Source organism: Xyrauchen texanus, chromosome 25 (assembly GCF_025860055.1).
Source record: "Xyrauchen texanus isolate HMW12.3.18 chromosome 25, RBS_HiC_50CHRs, whole genome shotgun sequence".
Classification (NCBI taxonomy): domain Eukaryota; kingdom Metazoa; phylum Chordata; class Actinopteri; order Cypriniformes; family Catostomidae; genus Xyrauchen; species Xyrauchen texanus.
In genome coordinates this window covers 33,076,767-33,097,910 of record NC_068300.1, presented here as the reverse complement: position 1 = coordinate 33,097,910, position 21,144 = coordinate 33,076,767, and the positions used below count along the sequence as shown (strand labels likewise).

The 21,144-nt window shown below is 38.7% G+C and overlaps 1 protein-coding gene across 5 annotated transcripts in view; it reads left to right on the top strand.

Moving 5' to 3' along the window:
* LOC127619189 (rho GTPase-activating protein 39-like) overlaps positions 1-21,144 on the top strand; it is a 122,184-nt gene that overhangs the window by 71,789 nt on the left and 29,251 nt on the right. Inside the window, exon 1 of one of the 5 annotated variants that reach the window (XM_052091990.1) lies at positions 13,967-14,209. The exons of 3 other annotated variants lie outside the window; for them this stretch is intronic. Coding sequence is in view for 1 of the 2 variants with exons in the window: in XM_052091988.1 (XP_051947948.1) it covers positions 17,268-17,296 (29 nt within the window). In the remaining variant the exon portion in view is untranslated. Of the gene's footprint in view, positions 1-13,966; positions 14,210-17,254; positions 17,297-21,144 lie in introns of those variants that run through there. One more of the 5 variants, XM_052091988.1, reaches the window with a different exon arrangement.

Here is a 21,144-nt window from a genome sequence, read left to right as displayed (position 1 = left end):
ACTCTTTAATTGTACAAGTCCTTTCTTGTCCCTGCCTTTCAGATCATTTCTCTTTCATTTGTTTTTGAGATGTTTGGTTTGTTATCTTTACCTCTGTTAGGGCGTCATTATATTTGACATGCAGAAATGTATATGCTTCAGGAAAAGGAAACTTGTTTGTGTGCACATGTGCCTGCATTTGTCTAAAGCCTGGATTATACTTCCTGTCTTTAAAGCCTGGATTATACTTCCTGTCTTTAAAGCCTGGATTATACTTCCTGTTTTTTTGCCCAATTAGCAAATGGCAAGGGTCACTGGTCGTCGACTCCAGTCTGCATATTTTGGGCCAGTCTGAGTTGAAAGATTTCACAGAAAATTAGGTAGTATTTGATTTCTTACATTTAGACTATGAATCTATTTAGTCAGAGTATATAATTATTTTTTGTTACATTTTAGAGCCTACTGTGGAGGAAATGTACTAGTTCATGATGCTCCACGACTCAAATCTGAAGTCAAATAGCCAATGGAAATTGAGCGTGCACAGCTACTTGAAATGGAACTCCGCGATGGAGGAAAAATTCCATTGTGGCAGGAGAATTAGTGCCTCTACTATGTCGAAGACAAGAGTTTAAAGAGGGCATGTGTTTTCATGTGACTTTGTTGTGTTTAGATTGACTTGACAGTTTGGTAGGGATGCTGCCATTTTAAAAGAGCAATAAGCCACTCAATGGATAAACAAAGCAATAAAGCATGAGAGGCTGTGCATTAAAGGGATTTTACGATGTGTTGGGGGGTTTCGGCACTCTTCTTCATGTTCTGCCTAAGGACACCCTTTACCTGTGGTTATGCACAGCCTTTCATGCCTTATTGATTTATTTTACTTTAACACTGCACATGAGTATTGGCACTAGGAATGCACTGATAAGGAAATTCTGGAGCGATCCTGGATAATTCACAGCTAATGGCTGATACGATAACCGATCATTCACAGCTTTTTTTTGGGCCGATACATATAACCAATTACTTACAGCTCATTGTGGGCAATACGATAACCAGTAATTCACAGCTCATTGTGGTCGATACTGATAACCAATAATTCACTGCTCTTTTTTGCCAGCACAATTACCAATAATTCACAGCTTTTTGTGGCCAATACCAATAAGCAATAATTCATAGCTCTTTGTGGCAAAACTGATAACAGACAATTATCAGCTCATTGTGGGGGTGGTAACAATATTACCAATAATTCACAGCTTATTGTGGCCGATTCTGCTAACCGATAATTCACATCTTATTGTGGCCGATTCTGCTAACTGATAATTCACATCTTATTGTGGCCGATTCTGCTAACTGATAATTCACATCTTATTGTGGCCGATTCTGCTAACTGATAATTCACATCTTATTGTGGCCGATTCTGCTAACCGATAATTCACATCTTATTGTGGCCAATTCTGCTAACCAATAAGTCACATCTTATTGTGGCCGATTCTGCTAACCGATAATTCACATCTTATTGTGGCCGATTCTGCTAACCGATAATTCACATCTTATTGTGGCCGATTCTGCTAACTGATAATTCACAGCATATTGTGGCCGATTCTGCTAACCGATAATTCACATCTTATTGTGGCCGATTCTGCTAACCGATAATTCACATCTTATTGTGGCCGATTCTGCTAACCGATAATTCACATCTTGTTGTGGCCGATTCTGCTAACCGATAATTCACATCTTGTTGTGGCCGATTCTGCTAACCGATAATTCACATCTTATTGTGGCCGATTCTGCTAACCGATAATTCACATCTTATTGTGGCCGATTCTGCTAACTGATAATTCACAGCATATTGTGGCCGATTCTGCTAACCGATAATTCACATCTTATTGTGGCCGATTCTGCTAACCGATAATTCACATCTTATTGTGGCCGATTCTGCTAACCGATAATTCACATCTTATTGTGGCGATTCTGCTAACCGATAATTCACATCTTATTGTGGCCGATTCTGCTAACCGATAATTCACATCTTATTGTGGCCGATTCTGCTAACCGATAATTCACATCTTATTGTGGCCGATTCTGCTAACCGATAATTCACATCTTATTGTGGCCGATTCTGCTAACCGATAATTCACATCTTATTGTGGCCGATTCTGCTAACCGATAATTCACATCTTATTGTGGCCGATTCTGCTAACCGATAATTCACATCTTATTGTGGCCGATTCTGCTAACCGATAATTCACATCTTATTGTGGCCGATTCTGCTAACCGATAATTCACATCTTATTGTGGCCGATTCTGCTAACCGATAATTCACATCTTATTGTGGCCGATTCTGCTAACCGATAATTCACATCTTATTGTGGCCGATTCTGCTAACCGATAATTCACATCTTATTGTGGCCGATTCTGCTAACCGATAATTCACATCTTATTGTGGCCGATTCTGCTAACTGATAATTCACATCTTATTGTGGCCGATTCTGCTAACTGATAATTCACATCTTATTGTGGCCGATTCTGCTAACCGATAATTCACAGCATATTGTGGCCGATTCTGCTAACCGATAATTCACATCTTATTGTGGCCGATTCTGCTAACTGATAATTCACATCTTATTGTGGCCGATTCGGCTAACCGATAATTCACATCTTGTTGTGGCCGATTCTGCTAACTGATAATTCACATCTTGTTGTGGCCGATTCTGCTAACTGATAATTCACATCTTATTGTGGCCGATTCTGCTAACCGATAATTCACAGCATATTGTTGCCGATTCTGCCAACCAATAATTCACAGTTTATTGTGGCCGATTCTGCTAACCGATAATTCACTCATTATGGCTGATACAATAACCGCTATTTCTTAGCTTAATGTGGCCGATACTGGTACCAGTTATTCACAGCTCTTTGTGACCAATAACCAATACTTCACAGCTCATTGTGGCCAATTCTGATAACTAAAAAATAAAACTGCTAATTCTCCGCTTATTTTGGACAATACGTTAACCGATAATTCACAGCTCATTGTGGCTGATACGATGTCCGATAATTTTACTTTTAGCATTTGTTTTTACTTAATACTTCTTAAAGCATAAACAGAATAAGGAAAATGGGATGTGGCACATAAAATATAAATCTGCTAATTACACCCAAACCTGTGTAAAGCCATTGATTTGTATTTTTTTTAAAACAGTTGTAGCTTAAAATGTCACCAGCCAGCAAACCTGAACAACATGCCCCTACCAGAACCTGCAAGGTACAGTGAACCAATGCTTCCTGGCTCAGAGGAGCAGCATTCCACTCAGACCAGTGAACACAGAGACAGTCTGTTCAGGTTCAAAACTAACTGCACTAAAATGTGTAGTGAACTTTATTTATTTATTTATTTCAGGTTTATTTAACAGGGACAATGCACACTAATGATACATAATTAAATGTACAGTGTGCCAGAATTAGCCAATAGGCTATTTTACATCTGCTGTCCCTGGACAGATCTTGATATGTCACATCTTAAAAAAAAAAAAACAATATAACTGGGACAATAATTAACAACAAAGGTTTCACCTATCTAAACACAAAAGAACACAATGAGCCAGCCAACCACATTGGCATAGCACAAGAGGCACAAACAAGCAAACAAACAAACAAAAAGGCAGGACAAGGAAGACAGTGCAGCAGCAAGATTTCATGTCAAGTGTAATGTAAACAGTCCTGACTATCTAATAACCATTTCTTTAAGTTATGTTTAAAAGAAACGTATGATTTAAAATTCCTAATTTGAATGGGAATGTGATTCCATTCACGAGCAGCCCTTACTGAAAAAGCTGTTTGACCAAGCGCACTCTTCCTAAACGGGACAATGCAGTCAGCTCTTGCTGCACTCCTTGTAGATCTGAGAGCATTTGGTGCTGTGCTCACAAACTGGCGCAATACAGGAGGAGCCAGTCCATGCTGAATTTTGTACACAAGACAGATATCTGCATATATAATCAAGTTTTCGAAATTCAATAAATTATATTTTTTTAAAACATGACAATGATGATAATATATGGATTTCCTATGGAGTACTTTAAGAGTTTTCTTATATAGGGATAGTAATGGTTTAAGAGAAGTGTTGCTAGCTTGTGACCAGGTAGTCAAACAATAGGTGATATGAGATAAAATCATGGAGTGCATGAACATCGTAGCGGCCCTTTTTGACATGCAGCTATGGACATATCTAAAATTTGCCAGGTTGTACTTAATGTGATTACAAACCTTCTTAATATGTAATTTAAAAGTAAGATTGTTATCTATGTAAACTCCAAGATATTTAAACTCTGAGACGACTTGTAGTCTCTCCCCTGCTACTACTATATCAGGTTCTACACAGCGGCTTTTAGATTTACTTAAAAACATACATACAGTTTTGGATACATTCAGTTGAAGACAATTATGATTTAACCATTCTGTGATCTTTTGCATTGATTTTGATAGCAGATCAGCAGCTTGAGCTGCACTGTTAGCATGTACAAAGATTACTGTATCATCTGCATACATCTGGATATTGACATTAGGACAAACATTTGGCAAGTCATTTACATACAATGAAAATAAAAGTGGACCCAAAATAGAGCCCTGTGGGAGACCTGCAGATTTAAAGAGGGTAGACTGGTAATTACAGAGGAATACAAGTGAAAACACTGGGATGAAGGGAGGGATGCAAAGAAAAAGGTGTGAGTTATCTTTACTTAATAAAGAACAGGCAGCTTTAGTAATGTGAAGTACACGCTACTATTCTCTCAGCAAAGTGTGGACTAGTTGTCCATTTATAGAACAGCGAGAGATAAAGGAAGGATGGCAGAAACAGAAGTTGAGTGCAGCTGGACAAGGGCCTAGAGTGGAACACACACTCCCAAACACTCATTGGGTGTACATTGCCAAGATGCTGAGAAGCATTGCATTCTATTTTAAGTTTCGTAGTTGTGTACAAACATCTGATAAACATCTTAAAAAATCTGATTAATGTATATTCTAAATCACATATGTAGCAAAAAGTAGTTTTACATGTGTGTTTAAGTAGGTGCATTGTTATCATTTTAATGTTATGCTACAACCAGGGGGGTATGTTTATGTATTACAATTATATATTTCAAGAATATTAACTCAAGTTTGCAATTCATGAGTATAATTAGCGGGTCATTTAGTTCATAGACGCCCGCTCACTCTGGATGCTGCATGTTTTAGCTGTCTATGTTTATGCCCATTGAAATTCCTCCCATAATTTCCTTCTCCATGGCATATAGCCATGGGAAACCTATTTCTTTACCCTGGTACCCCTTTACATGAGATGAGAGACAGATTTATAAAACTACATCAAAACAGGTTTATCACTTTCTTTTCTCACACTCTCTAATTTTTCGAGCATTTGTGTGTGTAAGCTTATGTTCTTGAGTGTTATTCCAGTATATAGTCAAATATGTGCTAAAACACATTCACTCAGCACATAACTCGCACATTTAGACAACACCACTCACAGACATTGGTCAGTTTTACACACTAATCTGTACCGTCACATCACTCACAGAAAGTAGGCCTTTTTCACAGTGACTGTAGACAACAGTATCGCTGTCACGCATGAATGTTTATGACTCACTTCCTGTCATGATTTTTCTGACTATTAGATATGATAGATAAACTAAACATAAAATGAACCTAACATGAAATGTAGCCGTTACACATTGTCTATTTTGTTTTTATGTTTAATAATGCTTTTTCAGTTGCGGTGTTAACCACCACGCAAACCACACAAATGCATGGGGCCCCGCAGGCTTGGGGGCCCCCTGCTGGCCACAAGCGGTTAGCTCATTTGATAACTCATAAATTTGACCTCATTTATTATTAACTGTCTAAGTAGAAAGAAACAACCATGAAGTGCACATATCCAAACGGTGCTCAAAAATGAAAGAAAATAAAAGAGAAGAAATCCAATGCTGAAAGTTTTTCAAAGCTTACAAGCTTTTTCTCCACAAACAATCTAAATGAAACATCTGATGAGGAGGAAGACCCACCCAGGTCGCTCGCTGAACAAGTCAACCTGTTACCACATTTGCTGGCGGCGGTGATGATAACATTACCCCAGACCGCACCACACGATTGGGTGGTAAGTGAAACTGTGCTTTCTGATGACCCAGCACTTTGACCTGAGAAAGTAACTGACCAACAAAGATGTGGCATTGTCAAATGGGGACCACTTCAAAAAAATAATTGAGATTTTCCTCAAAATTATGACAAAATTCCTTGTCAGTTAACTGTGGTCTGCACCCCAGATGTTAGTCACAATGAACAACTAACCTTGGTGCTTCGCATCGTTGGGGGGAGCAAACATTGCAGAGCACTTTGTTGGATTTTTTGTCAGTGTGAATGACACCGCAGGGAAAGGCCTGTTTGATACCCTAAATGAGCAGCTTAACGGTTTCAATTTGAACATTTCAGATTGTCATGGTCAATGGGAGTAATATGATAGGACACAAGTTGGGAGTCCAGAAAAGACTGCTTGAGATCAGCAACAAGACTCTGTGTGTTCCCTGCAGCAGTCATTCACTGAAATTGGTTCTGGGTGATGCTGCTAAGTCATCTCTGCTTTCTCTGACATTTTTCGGCATTCTTCAGCATCTGTGTAACACCTTCAGCTCATCAGTACAACGCTGGTCAATCCTGCAAAGTCATGTGAAGCTCACTGTCAAAAATCAATCACAAATCTGTCAACAACAAGATGGCAATCTCGCATTGACAGTCAGGACATGATTCTTGAAGTGAGGGCTGTCCATGTATTTCCAGATCACATATCTACATCTGCAGATATGTTAGATTATATCTACAAGGAGAATCTCTTTGAGCTTTATGGCAATGTAAGCATTGCCTTGCATTTACTGTTGACATTGCCTATCACTGTTGCCTCAGGAGAGAGAAGCAGATTAAAACTTACCTGCGCTCAGCAATGTCACAGGAAAACGGAATGGCTTAGCAATGATTTCCATTGAGCAGAGAGTCAGAAGGTCCCTGAACATCGAGGACATAATTAAGGCTTTTGCTTAAGCCAAAACCAGAAAGTCCTGACTTTGCTCATGGCCGCCAAACCTGTGCTTTTAAATTACAAAATCAAAAGTTATTTAAACATGTCTTAATTTTGGTAGCAGTCTTGCAATTATATCCAAACCTCATAGAAAATGAACAGAAAATAAACAAGCTCATACAATGCCTGACCAAAAAAAAAAAAAAAGAAAGTTGCCATTTGGATTTAAATAAGCAGATACTTAAGAGCCTGTGATTGGATGATTATTGCAGTGATTAATATGTTTCAGCTGGCAACAATTATTTTAACTGATGCAGTGTGTAGCTTCTCGTTTCTTAAACAACCATGTCATAAGACCTATCCTGTGGTCATGGAAAAGATGTTACTGTGTTTCAGAAGGGGCACATTATTGGCCTGAATCAAGCAAAAAAAAAAAAAAATAAGGAGATTGCTGAAATCACTGGAATTGAGTTAAGAACTGTCCAACGCATTAATATAACTTGGAAGGATAGTGGTGAACAGTCAGCTTCACGGAAGAAATATGGTCGGAAAAAAATCTTGAATGATTGTGATCGGAGATCAGTAAAATGCTTAGTCACAAAAAACGTATAATAGTTTATTTAATAGTGAAAGTAAGAGCATTTCCACACACACAATGTGACGAGAACTTGCAGGATTGGTAATAAACAGCTGTGTGTCCATAAGGAAAGCCACTTATTAGAGAGGCTAATCGGACAAAACAATTTCAATTTGCTAGGAAGCATAAAGATTGGACTGGAGCAATGGAAATTGGTCTGAGTCCAGATTTACCCTATTCCAAAACGGTGGGCGTGTCGGGGTAAGAAGGGAAGCGCATGAAGCGATGCACCCGTCATGCATAGTGCCCACTGTACAAGCCTCTGGAGACAGGGTTATGATCTGGGGTTGCTTCAATTGGTCAGGTCTAGACTCAGCAACATGCAGCAATAAAATGAAGTCTGCTGACTACCTGAATGTACTGAATGACCAGGTTATCCCATCAATGAATCTTTTCATCCCTGATGGCACAGGCTTATTCCAGGACAACAATGCCAAGATTCATCGGCCTCAAATTGTGAAAGATTGGTTCAGAAAGCATAAGGAATCATTTTCACACATGAATTGGCCTCCACAGACTCCTAACCCCATTGAAAGTTTTTGGGATGTGCTGGAGAAGACTTTACGGAGTGGTTCAACTCTCCCGTCATCAATACAAGATCTCGGCCAAAAATGAATGCAACTCTGGATGGAAATAAATGTTGTGACGTCGCATAAGGTTCTCGAAACAATGCCACAACGAATGCATGTCGTAATCAAAACTGAAGGTGGTCCAACGAGATATTAGATTATGCAACTTTTTGGGGGGCCAGGCATTGTATAATATTTAGTTTAACCTGCTGTGCTTTACGATCAACATTTACTTTTAAGGTTGAGCACCTCCTTTCCCTTAGCATATTTTAGGGAAATAAGAAAAAAAGATTTTAAGAGTAAAACAAAATGTGTTTGGGTTTCAGGTCCTATTTTGTACCATATTCATGGAAAGTGGCTTCTAAAGTAAATAAATAAATCAAAGTGACGTAAATATAAATTGAACTTAATATCAACTTCTTGTAAAAACATGAGCTTAAGTGTTTGATGAATCTGGCTACTTATTAAGTAAACGCTAAACGTATTGAGCTGATACATTTGGTAAACTTGCTGAATAAGTATGTTTTGAGTTGTTGTCGAAAAATGAGTTTGTTTTACATAAATAATTTATAAATGAAAGCTATTTTCTCATATTTACTTTCTCGTGTTCAAGGCCATTTTGCATACACAACAAAATGCAATTTAGTCATGACAACAAAATGTTAAGCATTTTTTGCATTCACATCAAATTAATACAATTAATTATCTGTAAAATAATGTGTCTGTGCTGTCAAAGTCACAGGTTATTTTGTAATGAGGATGAGCCCATTAATGTGTTCTACCCTGATTTCCTGTTTCAATAAGAAATACATCATCAGAAGAGAGAAAAGTGGGTTCATCAAACCATTTTATTGGGTCTTTCAGGTTCGCTCTTTTTCACTGCTATTTCGTTTAGACAACACAATGTTAAAATTAGTCGTGATATTTCTCTTTTTATCCACACTACTGTAAGCATCCTCTTTAGTTTTGCGGTAAATCATGGTGTAACGGGGTATGGGATGGGAACTGTCGGAAGAAGATGAACCAGACATGGGACAGAGCGATTTGCATCCTTTATTGTTGTGTAGCAATGATCCAGTGTATTTCTGTTTCTGTTGGGCAGGTAATGTGCTGTCTGTATTTGGGCAGTTCACATGTGAGATTTGCCTTTGAGATTGTGCAAATCACATTTGTGCCACAGCTCCTCCGACTAAAATGTCTAACAGAATGTCTAAATAATAAAAAACTAACTAAAAGATTGTCTGCATTGTGCTTCCAAATATTCAGCAAATATTCAACAGCTCGTCTCTGGTAAAATTGATAAATTACAAAACACTGGACAAACAAAAAAACAGCAAAAGAACTGAAGAGCTCCATACCGAGGCGGCCATCCGTGGCGCCATCTTGAACTAACAGTTAACTAACAGTCCATGACCAAAATGAGTTAGCTCACATTTCAAACGGATCTTAACTTTGTTTTCCTCTTCCTTCAAATTCAGCAGCTTCAAACATATTTTTTCCCTCAGATATTGTTGACGCACCGACAGAGATGACAATGAGCTCAGTATATGAATCTAAACACTGTGACTGCCAAATCGATTCTCCCACAGACGCAAGCTGATACCATGAGCTGAGCGAGTGTTATGTACTGGGTTTGTCAAATCTAGTGAGCAGCCTGGCTTGGATAAGGGTGTTTGAGTGCTGCCATATGGAATGTGGAGTATTTTGGGCTCATATACCCCACATCAGGTCAATAAGGTCAGCCTGGAGGTCAAAGGTCAAAAGCTTTGACCTTGTGAGGTGAGATAAATAAAGGATAGTGATATTCCCTCTTGTTCGGCCACATGCATACATACTCGCACATGCCCCGTCTATCATATTATATATGTCATATTATAGGTTCCAGAAGTTGAGGGGCTTTTTTAAATTCCCCCAAAGTCTGTACAAACACACACAAATACTTGCACGCTTTCACAAACAAGCGCACACATAGATTTATGTGCACTTTATGTTTACAACATTCCAAAATCAAAGAATGCCAAGTCTCTTCGGATTCCATGCTTGACTTTCCCATGACAAATCCCTTTAGGACACCCCACCCCCTTTCCCCCTCTCTCATTTACACTAGCACATATGTATCACAAGCCAGAGACCATCATGTGATGGTCTTTACACTGTTTGTATCACCTCGTATCTCTGTGTTCGCTATGTAGAATTACAGTTTTATGGTGTACAACACTGTAACTTAACTGGTTTTGTTGGTGGAGCAAAAATAAATAAAATAATAGGTCATAAAATCAAATAGTTACTCGATATTTACTTTCCATTTATAGAACTATTGTGCATAAGCAACGTTACACTCATAATAACATAACATGATGCCCATGAACACACAACTATAATCAGACTTGAATATGTAAAGGATTACAAGAGATTTTGGACGGCATTAGTTGTTGGCAAGTATGAAAACAAGAACAGTGAGCGTGGGCCGGTTGTTTCAGTGGATTCATGATGATTTGGTAGGAAAGGAGGGGGAAATGTGGGAAACAACAATGTGGGATATGTATTTGTAACCCTGTGAAACAAACTACACGCTTTTTGTCTATAGGACCAACAGAGCAAAACAGGATTATAAACCGAGAGTGAGGGATGGAGTATGGAGAAAAAAGGCACATGTGACTAGCTTGCCCCTTCATACCCACCCACTGTGTATCTGTATGTGTTTGTGTGTGTTCATCAGACTCTGAGCTCCACTGAGAGGTTAAACTCAGAGACCCCATAGTAAAAAATACTTATTCTACTCCATATTCTCTATATTCATAACTCGTTGATTCTCAATTTGAAAATGCACAGTAAATATAGGATTTCTGTAGGAAAAAATGTGCTAAAGTACACATTAGTGTCCATTGTATTTAGCAGCATGACGTTTCACGATAAATCACTCAAATTTTAAAATGGCATGTCAGATTAAACTTGAGATGCTAATCTTTTGACTCAAACTGGTTTCAATGTAGAAACTGAATTAGATTTCTTACCAGATGTAGTTATTTTGCTGTTTCTCCCAAAGACAAACTCCGCTGTGGTCAGAGCCATGTTGTTTTGTCACATGACTCCAATAGTTTACTGACAGCACAGAGTCTTCTGAACTGAGATCAGTCGGTTTAAATTCATTTAAATTATGCATTAAGCCAAAAATACAACATCCACGCATGTGCACACGGGGTCACACAAGGTTAAAATCTAGATTTTTAGTGGTACTTGCCCATACAAAATTCACCACCAGGGTTGCCAGAATTTTGTTAGGCAGTTTTAGCATGCTGATATATTGTTGCTTTGGTGTTGTTGGTGGTTGCTAGGTTAATAACTAGATTTGTAGTGGTGCTTTTCCATGCCAAATATACTGTCACAATGCTTGAGTTTTGTAGGTGGTTAAATGTTGGTTAGGTGGTTTGAGTTGTTTTGAGCACATTGCTATGTGGTTACAAGGGTGTTTTTGTGTGGTTGCTAGGTGGTTGATTACTGGCCCAAGTCAAAAAAGCCCACACAAAACATTTTGGAACCTAGATATAGCTTGAGTCCCTCCTTAACTGGACTTTTTTTTAGCTGTTTTACTGTCCACCTATCATGACAGATAACTTTTCTTATGGAAGTGTTCACATTTTCTTATGGCTTTCTCAAGGCTTTTACTGCCACTGCTAAGCTGGTGATATGCAGCTCTACCTGTCATTCCAGAATGACGAACCCACTGTCTCAGCTCTGCCTGCCTTTCTGAGATCTTGGCCTGGATGAAGGAACAGCACAATAAGCTCAACCGTGCCAAGACAGAACTCCTCGTGATCCCATCTAACATTCACATATCATATTAATAAACCGAAGATATATATGGTTAAATGAAAAATTTCTCTGTTCTTTTTTACCTGGTTATTCTATTAGCTTAGCATAGTTTCTTCTCCTCTTCAATTTCATCACGTTTCTCGTCACTATTGCCAGCTACAGATACAGCAGTATGATTGTATTCTAAAGAACTTTAAAGTTATGGTATATTTTATAATTTTAGAAACTGTTAAGTTTTAATCTTTGTGGTTAGGGTTAGGTATAATGATTGGGTTAAGAGGCAGGTGTAGTTGTAGGGCTGCTGTAGGACTCCAAATAAACACAGTTTTTTGGCATCCAACTGTTGCAAGACCTCAGCGTTTCACCGGTTTATTGAAGGAGGCACTTTAATTGTAGTGGGCCACTTGTAGTGGGTGTGCCTTGGAGAACACAGACAGAACCTTCTACCTTTAGCTGCCGACATCAAATTTGGGGTATTGGCTATGGCCTTCATGACAGCCAATGGAACAGCACTCTCTTACTTTATTTTACTCCTTCAGGTCTACATCCCTACTTGCTCTCTGCGATCAATGAATGAGCAGCGCATGGTGGTCCCATTGCAACGAGGCACAAAGTCCATTTTACAATAATTCCCTTTCTCTTTTCCTCTGTGGTGGAGTGAGCTTCCAACCTCCCCACGATCTGCTGAAACCAACTCAACATTCAAGAAACCACCGAAAACACTTCCGTGAGCAATTTATTAGTCTAAACTAATGGCACTATTTATTATTTAATAAACAAAATAAAAATAAATACTTTTTCTTGTCTGTCTATAGCTTCTGTCTATAGCTTCTATACGCTACTCTGTGAACTTAGCAGTGCGATACTGTAGATATTGTTGACTTTTGTAGGACAAATTGCTTGTTATGTTCCTCATTTGTAAGTGGCTTTGGATAAACGTGTCTGCTAAATGACTACATGTAAATGTAACTTATAATGTACTTAGAAATGTAAATCTTAGTAATGTAATTACTTAGAATGTAAGAGTGGGAGAGTATACAAACACACTGTAACAGGCCGTGTCCCAATATGCATGTATCTTTTTGAGTGGAGTTTTGGGAGTCTTTATGAAGTGTTTTGGGATTTGTATTAAGATTATTTAACACTGTATTGACTCCAAATCATGAATAGACTTTTGACATTTGGCTGTGAGGCGATAAACACAATGGGTGGGAAAAAACACAGCAGGGAGGGAAAGACAGAGATGGGGAGAGAGAGAGAAGCTTGGGGTGTGAACAGTATATAAGGATTTGTATTGAGGTGTGGACAGCCACTAAAAGAAAACAAAGAGTTTAAGATAGCGTATTTTGAGAAATAAGCTAAGAGTGGACAAGAACATGGGCGTGGGGCATAGTGAAGAGCTGAAAATGAAGAGGAGGCAATGGGAAGAGTATTTTAAGCATAAACCTTACTACATTTTGTTAGACATTTGATTAATTCAAGATGTATTCTCTGAAGACAAGTTGTACACAATTTTGCATCTCAAATAAATATGCCTTGTTTTTAGGATGTTTAGATATTTTTACTGGAAAACAAGTCAAAAAACTAATGAAGACAATTTCTTACTGATTAAGGGAAACAAATATACTTTTTTCAATGCGGCTATGGGTGTATTGCTTTGTATCTGATCAAGTCAAGCAGATCGAGAAATGTCCAGGGGAGTGGTGATCCAAGTTTATGTATGTGTGTTACAATCGCAAGACTCACATTCTTGCTACTGTAACTCAGAGGAGGGCCAAACGTAGCTGCCTTCCCCTCCCTCTCCCTCTCTCTCTCTCTCTCTCTCTCTCTCTCTCTCTCTCTCTCTCTCTCTCTCTCCTTGTCCTTCTCACCCTCCCTTCCTCCTTTTCTCCCTTGCTCTCTGTCTCTCTCTCTCCATACCATTCCATAATTAAAGGATCGCTTGGTGATGCTAAGAATTTGAGCCAAAGTTGATAACATGTGGAATAACAGAAGTAGCTTGGTTTTCTTAAAACCTGTGACAGTGGACACTTGCTCTTGCTTCTTCTGTGGTTTTATATAAAGGAGGTGCCCTGTAGGATTCTCACGGTCACCCCAAGCACCCTTACAGGTTGCTCGGGCTTCATGCCACCTCTGGGTATGTAAAGGGTAAGTATGCTTGCTTATCACATGATTTAACATGTTCACACAATACCTGTACATCACTCAGGTGTTTGTGAGTTTAGATGGTGATGTGCAACAGGTTTATATAATAAACGTGTATGTATGTCGATGGATTTATTCATTTTTCAACATTGAGATTTTAGGTTCAAATTAGTGCTGTCAGTTAATAAAATATTTTAATCGCGATCAATTGCGTAATTTTTCATAGTTAATTTTGATTAATCACAGATTTTAAAAGTGCTGAAATTTTACTCTAAATATACACCTTTTTCTGTCAAAATGCATTTATTTCCTTCTCAGGAAAGAAAACAAAGCAATATGTAACAATATAATGCTTTATTATCATTTTCCAAGCAAAGCCTAAAATAGCATCAATTCAAGTAACATTAAGCGTTTCCCAAAGTCTAAGTGAGAGGTTAACTAATTGGAAGAAATAGTACCCAAATAGGTTGCATATTCATTGCAATGGGCATTAAATCTCTTAAACTCTCATCCTCCACAATATTAATCAGTCACATTAATATTAATGTGACTATCTGCTTTGCTACAGCAATCGTGTAGCCGCATTCACAATACATGTCAGGGCGTCAGCACCATTGTCAAGTGCTGCTTTGAACTCCACATGAAAAGCGCTTGCAGAAAAAATGTCTCATTCTGTGTTTAAGTCATAGTTAAGAATTGACATGCTTCTGTGGTAATTAAAATGTGCCTTAATCAGTCTGAAAAAGTTCCATATAAGCTTGTTTTGTACAGCAAATAGCAATAAGAGCTCCTTTCCCCATCATTTAATCACTGACACAGAATCACTTTTGTGTGTGTTCTGTGCATCAGTGTAATGACTCCGGGTGGACACATCACAAAGATCCCTTGTCCCACCAGTGTTTATTCTTTATTAACTGTAAATGCTTTAATCACAATTAAGAAACATTAACGGGTTAAACTTCTTAAACAAACCACATGACATGTCTTGTTAAAATTTATATGAATGTTTAAGGGATTATAGGTCCTGTAACTGGTCAACTTTTTTAACTGCTTCACAAAACTTTTAATCACCTTTTTTGCCTTTGCTAATTTATATTGAAGGTTATAACAAGGTTATAAAAGCTGAATGCATGATAATAAAATAATTAGCAAATTGCTGTTTAAAATATGTGGGGAGATGTCAAACCACAAGACATGTCAACTTTTTGAACATATTTAATGTCAACTGCCCATCTTGAATGGTAGCTACATTAACTTGAAATATTCATGTACTTATTTGTGCAAATGTTTTTCGCACATAAGTGGCAGGATATAAAATGGCTATTTGTAATGTAAAAGTCATCCCTGCTGAAATTCACAATAGAAACCCTCGCAGAAATTTGAATGTTTTAATGGTTATCTTGGGAATTGTATTGGTTTCAATGGAAACTACAGTATAATGGTCCCTTCGGTTACAAGAGTGACTGGACATCCCAATAAAGCTGGCCTGGCCGTGTTCCATGTCTCAATGGAGGTACAGTTGGGATGCCCTTTGTCCCAATAATCTTAGTTTAGAGAATGCTAAAATAGGCTTAGATTATTTGTTTTACTAAACTGCCATCACTGTGCTTCATGCTTTTTCTGTCATGAGAAACAAGCGATGAGTAACGAGAGAATAATTAATTTTCGTAGTCAGAATCAGCAGTACTTTCTCCAAGCAGCTCCCGGTCTGTGCTAAACTTTCCCCCTCATCGCTGCTGCTGCTGTCTGTCTGGGAGGGATGAATAATAATAGCGCCATACAGTACTGGCCAAGTAATCAAAAATCTAAATAAAATGTGTCCTCTTCATATAGCCGACTACATCCTCTCCCATGACATAGGCTACAGTCAGAAGAGTCGTACACATGTACCAAATGTGCCATATGTCCATTTTTCATTTTGTTGAAACCAACTGTACAGAATTTCAGCCCTATCATGGAGCTGTAACTGGATTACTCCACAAACTGTGTAGCGAAAACGGAATGTGTATCGTGTGCTGGGCTTTGCTAGTACTGTAAGCTAATACTGGGGAGCTGTCAAAGTAAAAACTGTTAAAAGCTGGAATTTCAATCTGTAACTTAATATCTCAAGCACACGTGAATACATGAACCTACATTAAATATACAAGTTTTGATACATGTTATGTAGATTGAGCATCTTTAAATTATAATTTTTTTAATTTGAGTTGGCATAGGTCTGCCATTATTGCCCTTGTAAATTCGGCATATATTGTGTCTGTCGTTCTGTACCACATCTCCTGCACACACTCAGAAAACAACAATAAACCAACTTTGACAATACTCCATACATACTATCTGCTAGCCTGGGAGAGAACAGATTAGCATGTACACACACACACACACACACACACACACACACATATATTATAACACTGTAATCTGGATTAGTGGTCTAAGGTCTGAAGGTTGTGTATGATGTTAATTAATCCAATCTCAAAGATCAGCCTCATTGATTTTGCATTCTTGTGAGTCATGGACATTGGTTGGTTTGAAGTGTGTATTCAGTTGGTGAGATGTGTATGTTTGGGTGTGCAATCATATGTTGGTTACAGTGGCATTACGGATTGGGGGCTTTGGAATTTCAAGGGTTTCACTGTATTTTCAAGAACGTGTGTTTGACATTAGTTCTGATGTGTATGTTTATGCACACTTGAAAGAAAAAAACACATTATCTGCCTCTTGAATCTATGTAGGCATTTGTAGCATGTATTTATGGGATAGATACTGTATGTTAATGTGTGACAAGGTGCAGTTTTGCTAGCATTGTTATAACGTATTGTTAATGTTACTGGAACTTTCCGATAACGTTGCTACAGCAGAGCGTAGTAGATTCCTGTTTTTCCACTCTTGCTGGAACACACTGTCTGTTCAACCTTTCCTGTTGTGTTTTTCCAACACACTGGCCTAGAGAGAGAGAGTGTGTGTGTGTGTGTGTGTGTGTGTGTGTGTGTGTGTGTGTGTGTGTGTGTGTGTGTGTGTGTGTGTGTGTGTGTGTGTGTTTCTGCTCTTCACATTGTTGTTCATGCTTTGTCAGTTACGAGCAGCTCTCTGGTAATAAAATCAATTCTCTCAGACTAATGCATATTAAAAATGTTATTGCCTAGTCTTTCTCTACCAAATGGTAAATGCATTGCTTCATGTTTATTTTATTTGTGTGCATGAGCTATTAGTTTAAAGAAAACGAGCAAGAGGAAAGTAATATGCCAGCCTTGGCATCACAACCCTGAATTCCTCTTCTAGATATGAACAAATTTGGAGAAGGTATCGTGTTTGTCTCTCAAGTGCTTACAGGATATCGTTGGATATTTTACTCTATAGCAGGAATGCATAGCATGCAAAATGAAAAATGTGTATGACTTCTTACAAAGGCAGTTTTCTTGGTTCATATTTGCTATTGGCTGAAGCGTTTGCTTGCATGTCTACATTAATCCAGATACATTTGAAAACAGCGTTTTCTTGTCAAAACGCTCTCCGTCCACACCAACGTTTTCAAGTGTTTTCCAAAAGTTGCTCGTCCACACTGAAACATACGAAAATGCTTAAATCGTGTCACTGTGCATGCGGAAAAACCCCGCTGCATGTACAGTCTGAAACGCAATTGTCCTCGTGTTCCGTCGCCAGACACCAATTCCGAGTAAACTTCCCTTCGCCTGAAGGAATATAATTTGAAGGTTGTACAAAGTGACATTTATTTTTTAACAACGCTATCAAAGTGAGTATCAGGCACAACTAAAATGCATCATAGTTTTCCAAAGCATCCGTTTTCATAGTCCACACTACAACGCGAAAACGGCGTTTTCAAATTTATCCACTTTGGAGTGTGTTTTCAAAAAGCTCTGTGTGTTTTCATTGTGGACAGAAGGCCAAATATTTTCAAACAAAAACATATTAGTGTGGACTAGGCCTTAGACTGCATTTTAAGACATCATAGGCATGCTCCAAATGCAAAGACTAAAAAGTTGGCTGCAAATTATTCTGCTGCCTTAGATACCTTGTTTTGGCCTAATTGCTTTAGGATAAATGGATTGGCAGACAGAATTGAGTGAAGTCTCAATACATTAGTTTTAATTCAAATTAATTTAAATTGGCTCAATCTAAATAAAAATGTACTTTCATCCAATATCTGTGTGTGCTATGTATTTAAGTTCTTATTTTAGTATTGCATCATTAGCTTAGCAACATGGTAAGACCATGCTAACAACTGTGAACTTTTCACACTAATCCTTTTAATCCAGTTTCATAATATCATCGTTTTCCTGTGATTTATGTATACTGTTTTATATTGTTTCAAGATAGCGCCATAGATGGCTTGCTCGGTGTGGAGCTCTCTAACGTTTGTGTTAGTTTTGATGGTTTGTCATATTTTTTGTCACTCTTTCCCGATCAGTTTCACCAGAAATGAACTTCTGAATATTTGGCAGAGTATACCTGTTAATTTTTTACTGGTGTTTGATTATTCTGACACTTTATTAGACATCTTAGTTGGAGGTGCATGGGATAAAATATTGTACAACCCTCCTCCCCCCTCCTGCTGCTCAATCTGCACTTATGATCTGTAAGGAGGATGTGTGCCGATCTTTCAGAAACAAAAGACTAGGAAAGCTTCAGGCCCAGATGGTGTTTCACCTGCCTGTCTGAAAGTTTGCACTGACAAACTGTGCCCCATCTTCACTAGATCACTGGAGCAGTGTGAAGGATCTGCTGACACAGTTCTACTTGGCCGTCATTAAATCTGTCCTGTGTACCTCTATAACTGTCTGGTTTGGTTCAGCCACAAAATCAGACAGAAGGAAACTACAACGGAGGATTATTGGTGCCCACCTGCCCACCCTCCAAGACATGTAAATATCCAGAGTGAGGAAACGTGCAGGTAGAATCACTCTGGACCCCACACACCCTGCCCACTCCCTCTTTGAACTGTTACCCTCTGGCCAGTGCTACAGAGCACTGAGTGCCAGGACATCCAGGCACAAGAACAGTTTTTACTCTCAGGCCATTTTCCACATGAACAATTAAACTGACTCAGGATTCACCACATGTTGCAATAATGTAAATACATATCTCATGTACATAGGTAAATTCATATATTTAATTCTATAACTGTACATACCCCTACCTTACACATACATTACCACATGCACATGTACATACTGTATGCCATTCTGTTATATGTACTATTTGTATGTCTATTTATACTCTTAACTTGTTTTATGTTCTGTGTCTCACTGTAATATTCTGTGTGCACTTGTTTGTCCTATCACCAAAAATAATCCTTGTGTATTTGAGAACACTTGGCAATAAAGCTAATTCTGATTCTGATTATGAAGTTTATGGAGTATGCTGTTATGGAGATATTTTTGAAAGTCTCTGTTTTTGGTGGAGGTTAATACCATTCGAGTGTAAGTGAGAGATCTGCAAAATCAATACGTTTTCAAATGAAAACGGATGAGTGTGGATGTGGCCTGAGTCAAATCTATTGTGCTTCGTGAGAGGAGCAATATACAGTGAGGAAAATAAGTATTTGAACACCCTGCTATTTTGCAAGTTCTCCCACTTGGAAATCATGGAGGGGTCTGAAATTGTCATTGTAGGTGCATGTCCACTGTGAAGAGACATAATCTAAAAAAAAAAATCCAGAAATCACAATGTATGATTCTTTAACTATTTATTTGTATGATACAGCTGCAAATAAGTATTTGAACACCTGTCTATCAGCTAGAATTCTGACCCTCAAAGACCTGTTAGTCTGCCTTTAAAATGTCCACCTCCACTCCATTTATTATCCTAAATTAGATGCACCTGTTTGAGGTCGTTAGCTGCATAAAGACACCTGTCCACCCCATACAATCAGTAAGAATCCAACTACTAACATGGCCAAGACCAAAGAGCTGTCCAAAGACACTAGAGACAAAATTGTACACCTCCACAAGGCTGGAAAGGGCTACGGGAAATTGCCAAGCAGCTTGGTGAAAAAAGGTCCACTGTTGGAGCAATCATTAGAAAATGGAAGAAGCTAAACATGACTGTCAATCTCCCTCGGACTGGGGCTCCATGCAAGATCTCACCTCGTGGGGTCTCAATGATCCTAAGAAAGGTGAGAAATCAGCCCAGAACTACACGGGAGGAGCTGGTCAATGACCTGAAAAGAGCTGGGACCACCGTTTCCAAGGTTACTGTTGGTAATACACGAAGACGTCATGGTTTGAAATCATGCATGGCACGGAAGGTTCCCCTGCTTAAACCAGCACATGTCAAGGCCCGTCTTAAGTTTGCCAATGACCATTTGGATGATCCAGAGGAGTCATGGGAGAAAGGCATGTGGTCAGATGAGACCAAAATAGAACTTTTTGGTCATAATTCCACTAACCGTGTTTGGAGGAAGAAGAATGATGAGTACCATCCCAAGAACACCATCCCTACTGTGAAGCATGGGGGTGGTAGCATCATGCTTTGGGGGTGTTTTTCTGCACATGGGACAGGGCTGACTGCACTGTATTAAGGAGAGGATGACAGGGGCCATGTATTGCGAGATTTTGGGGAACAACCTCCTTCCCTCAGTTAGAGCATTGAAGACGGGTCGAGGCTGGTTCTTCCAACATGACAATGACCCGAAGCGCACAGCCAGGATAACCAAGGAGTGGCTCTGTAAGAAGCATATCAAGGTTCTGGCGTGGCCTAGCCAGTCTCCAGACCTAAACCCAATAGAGAATCTTTGGAGGGAGCTCAAACTCCAAAATCCCTCCTGCAGTGTGTGCAAACCTGGTGAAAAACTACAGGAAACGTTTAATTGCAAACAAAGGCTACTGTAACAAATATTAACATTGATTTTCTCAGGTGTTCAAATACTTATTTGCAGCTGTATCATACAAATAAATAGTTAAAAAATCATACATTGTGAT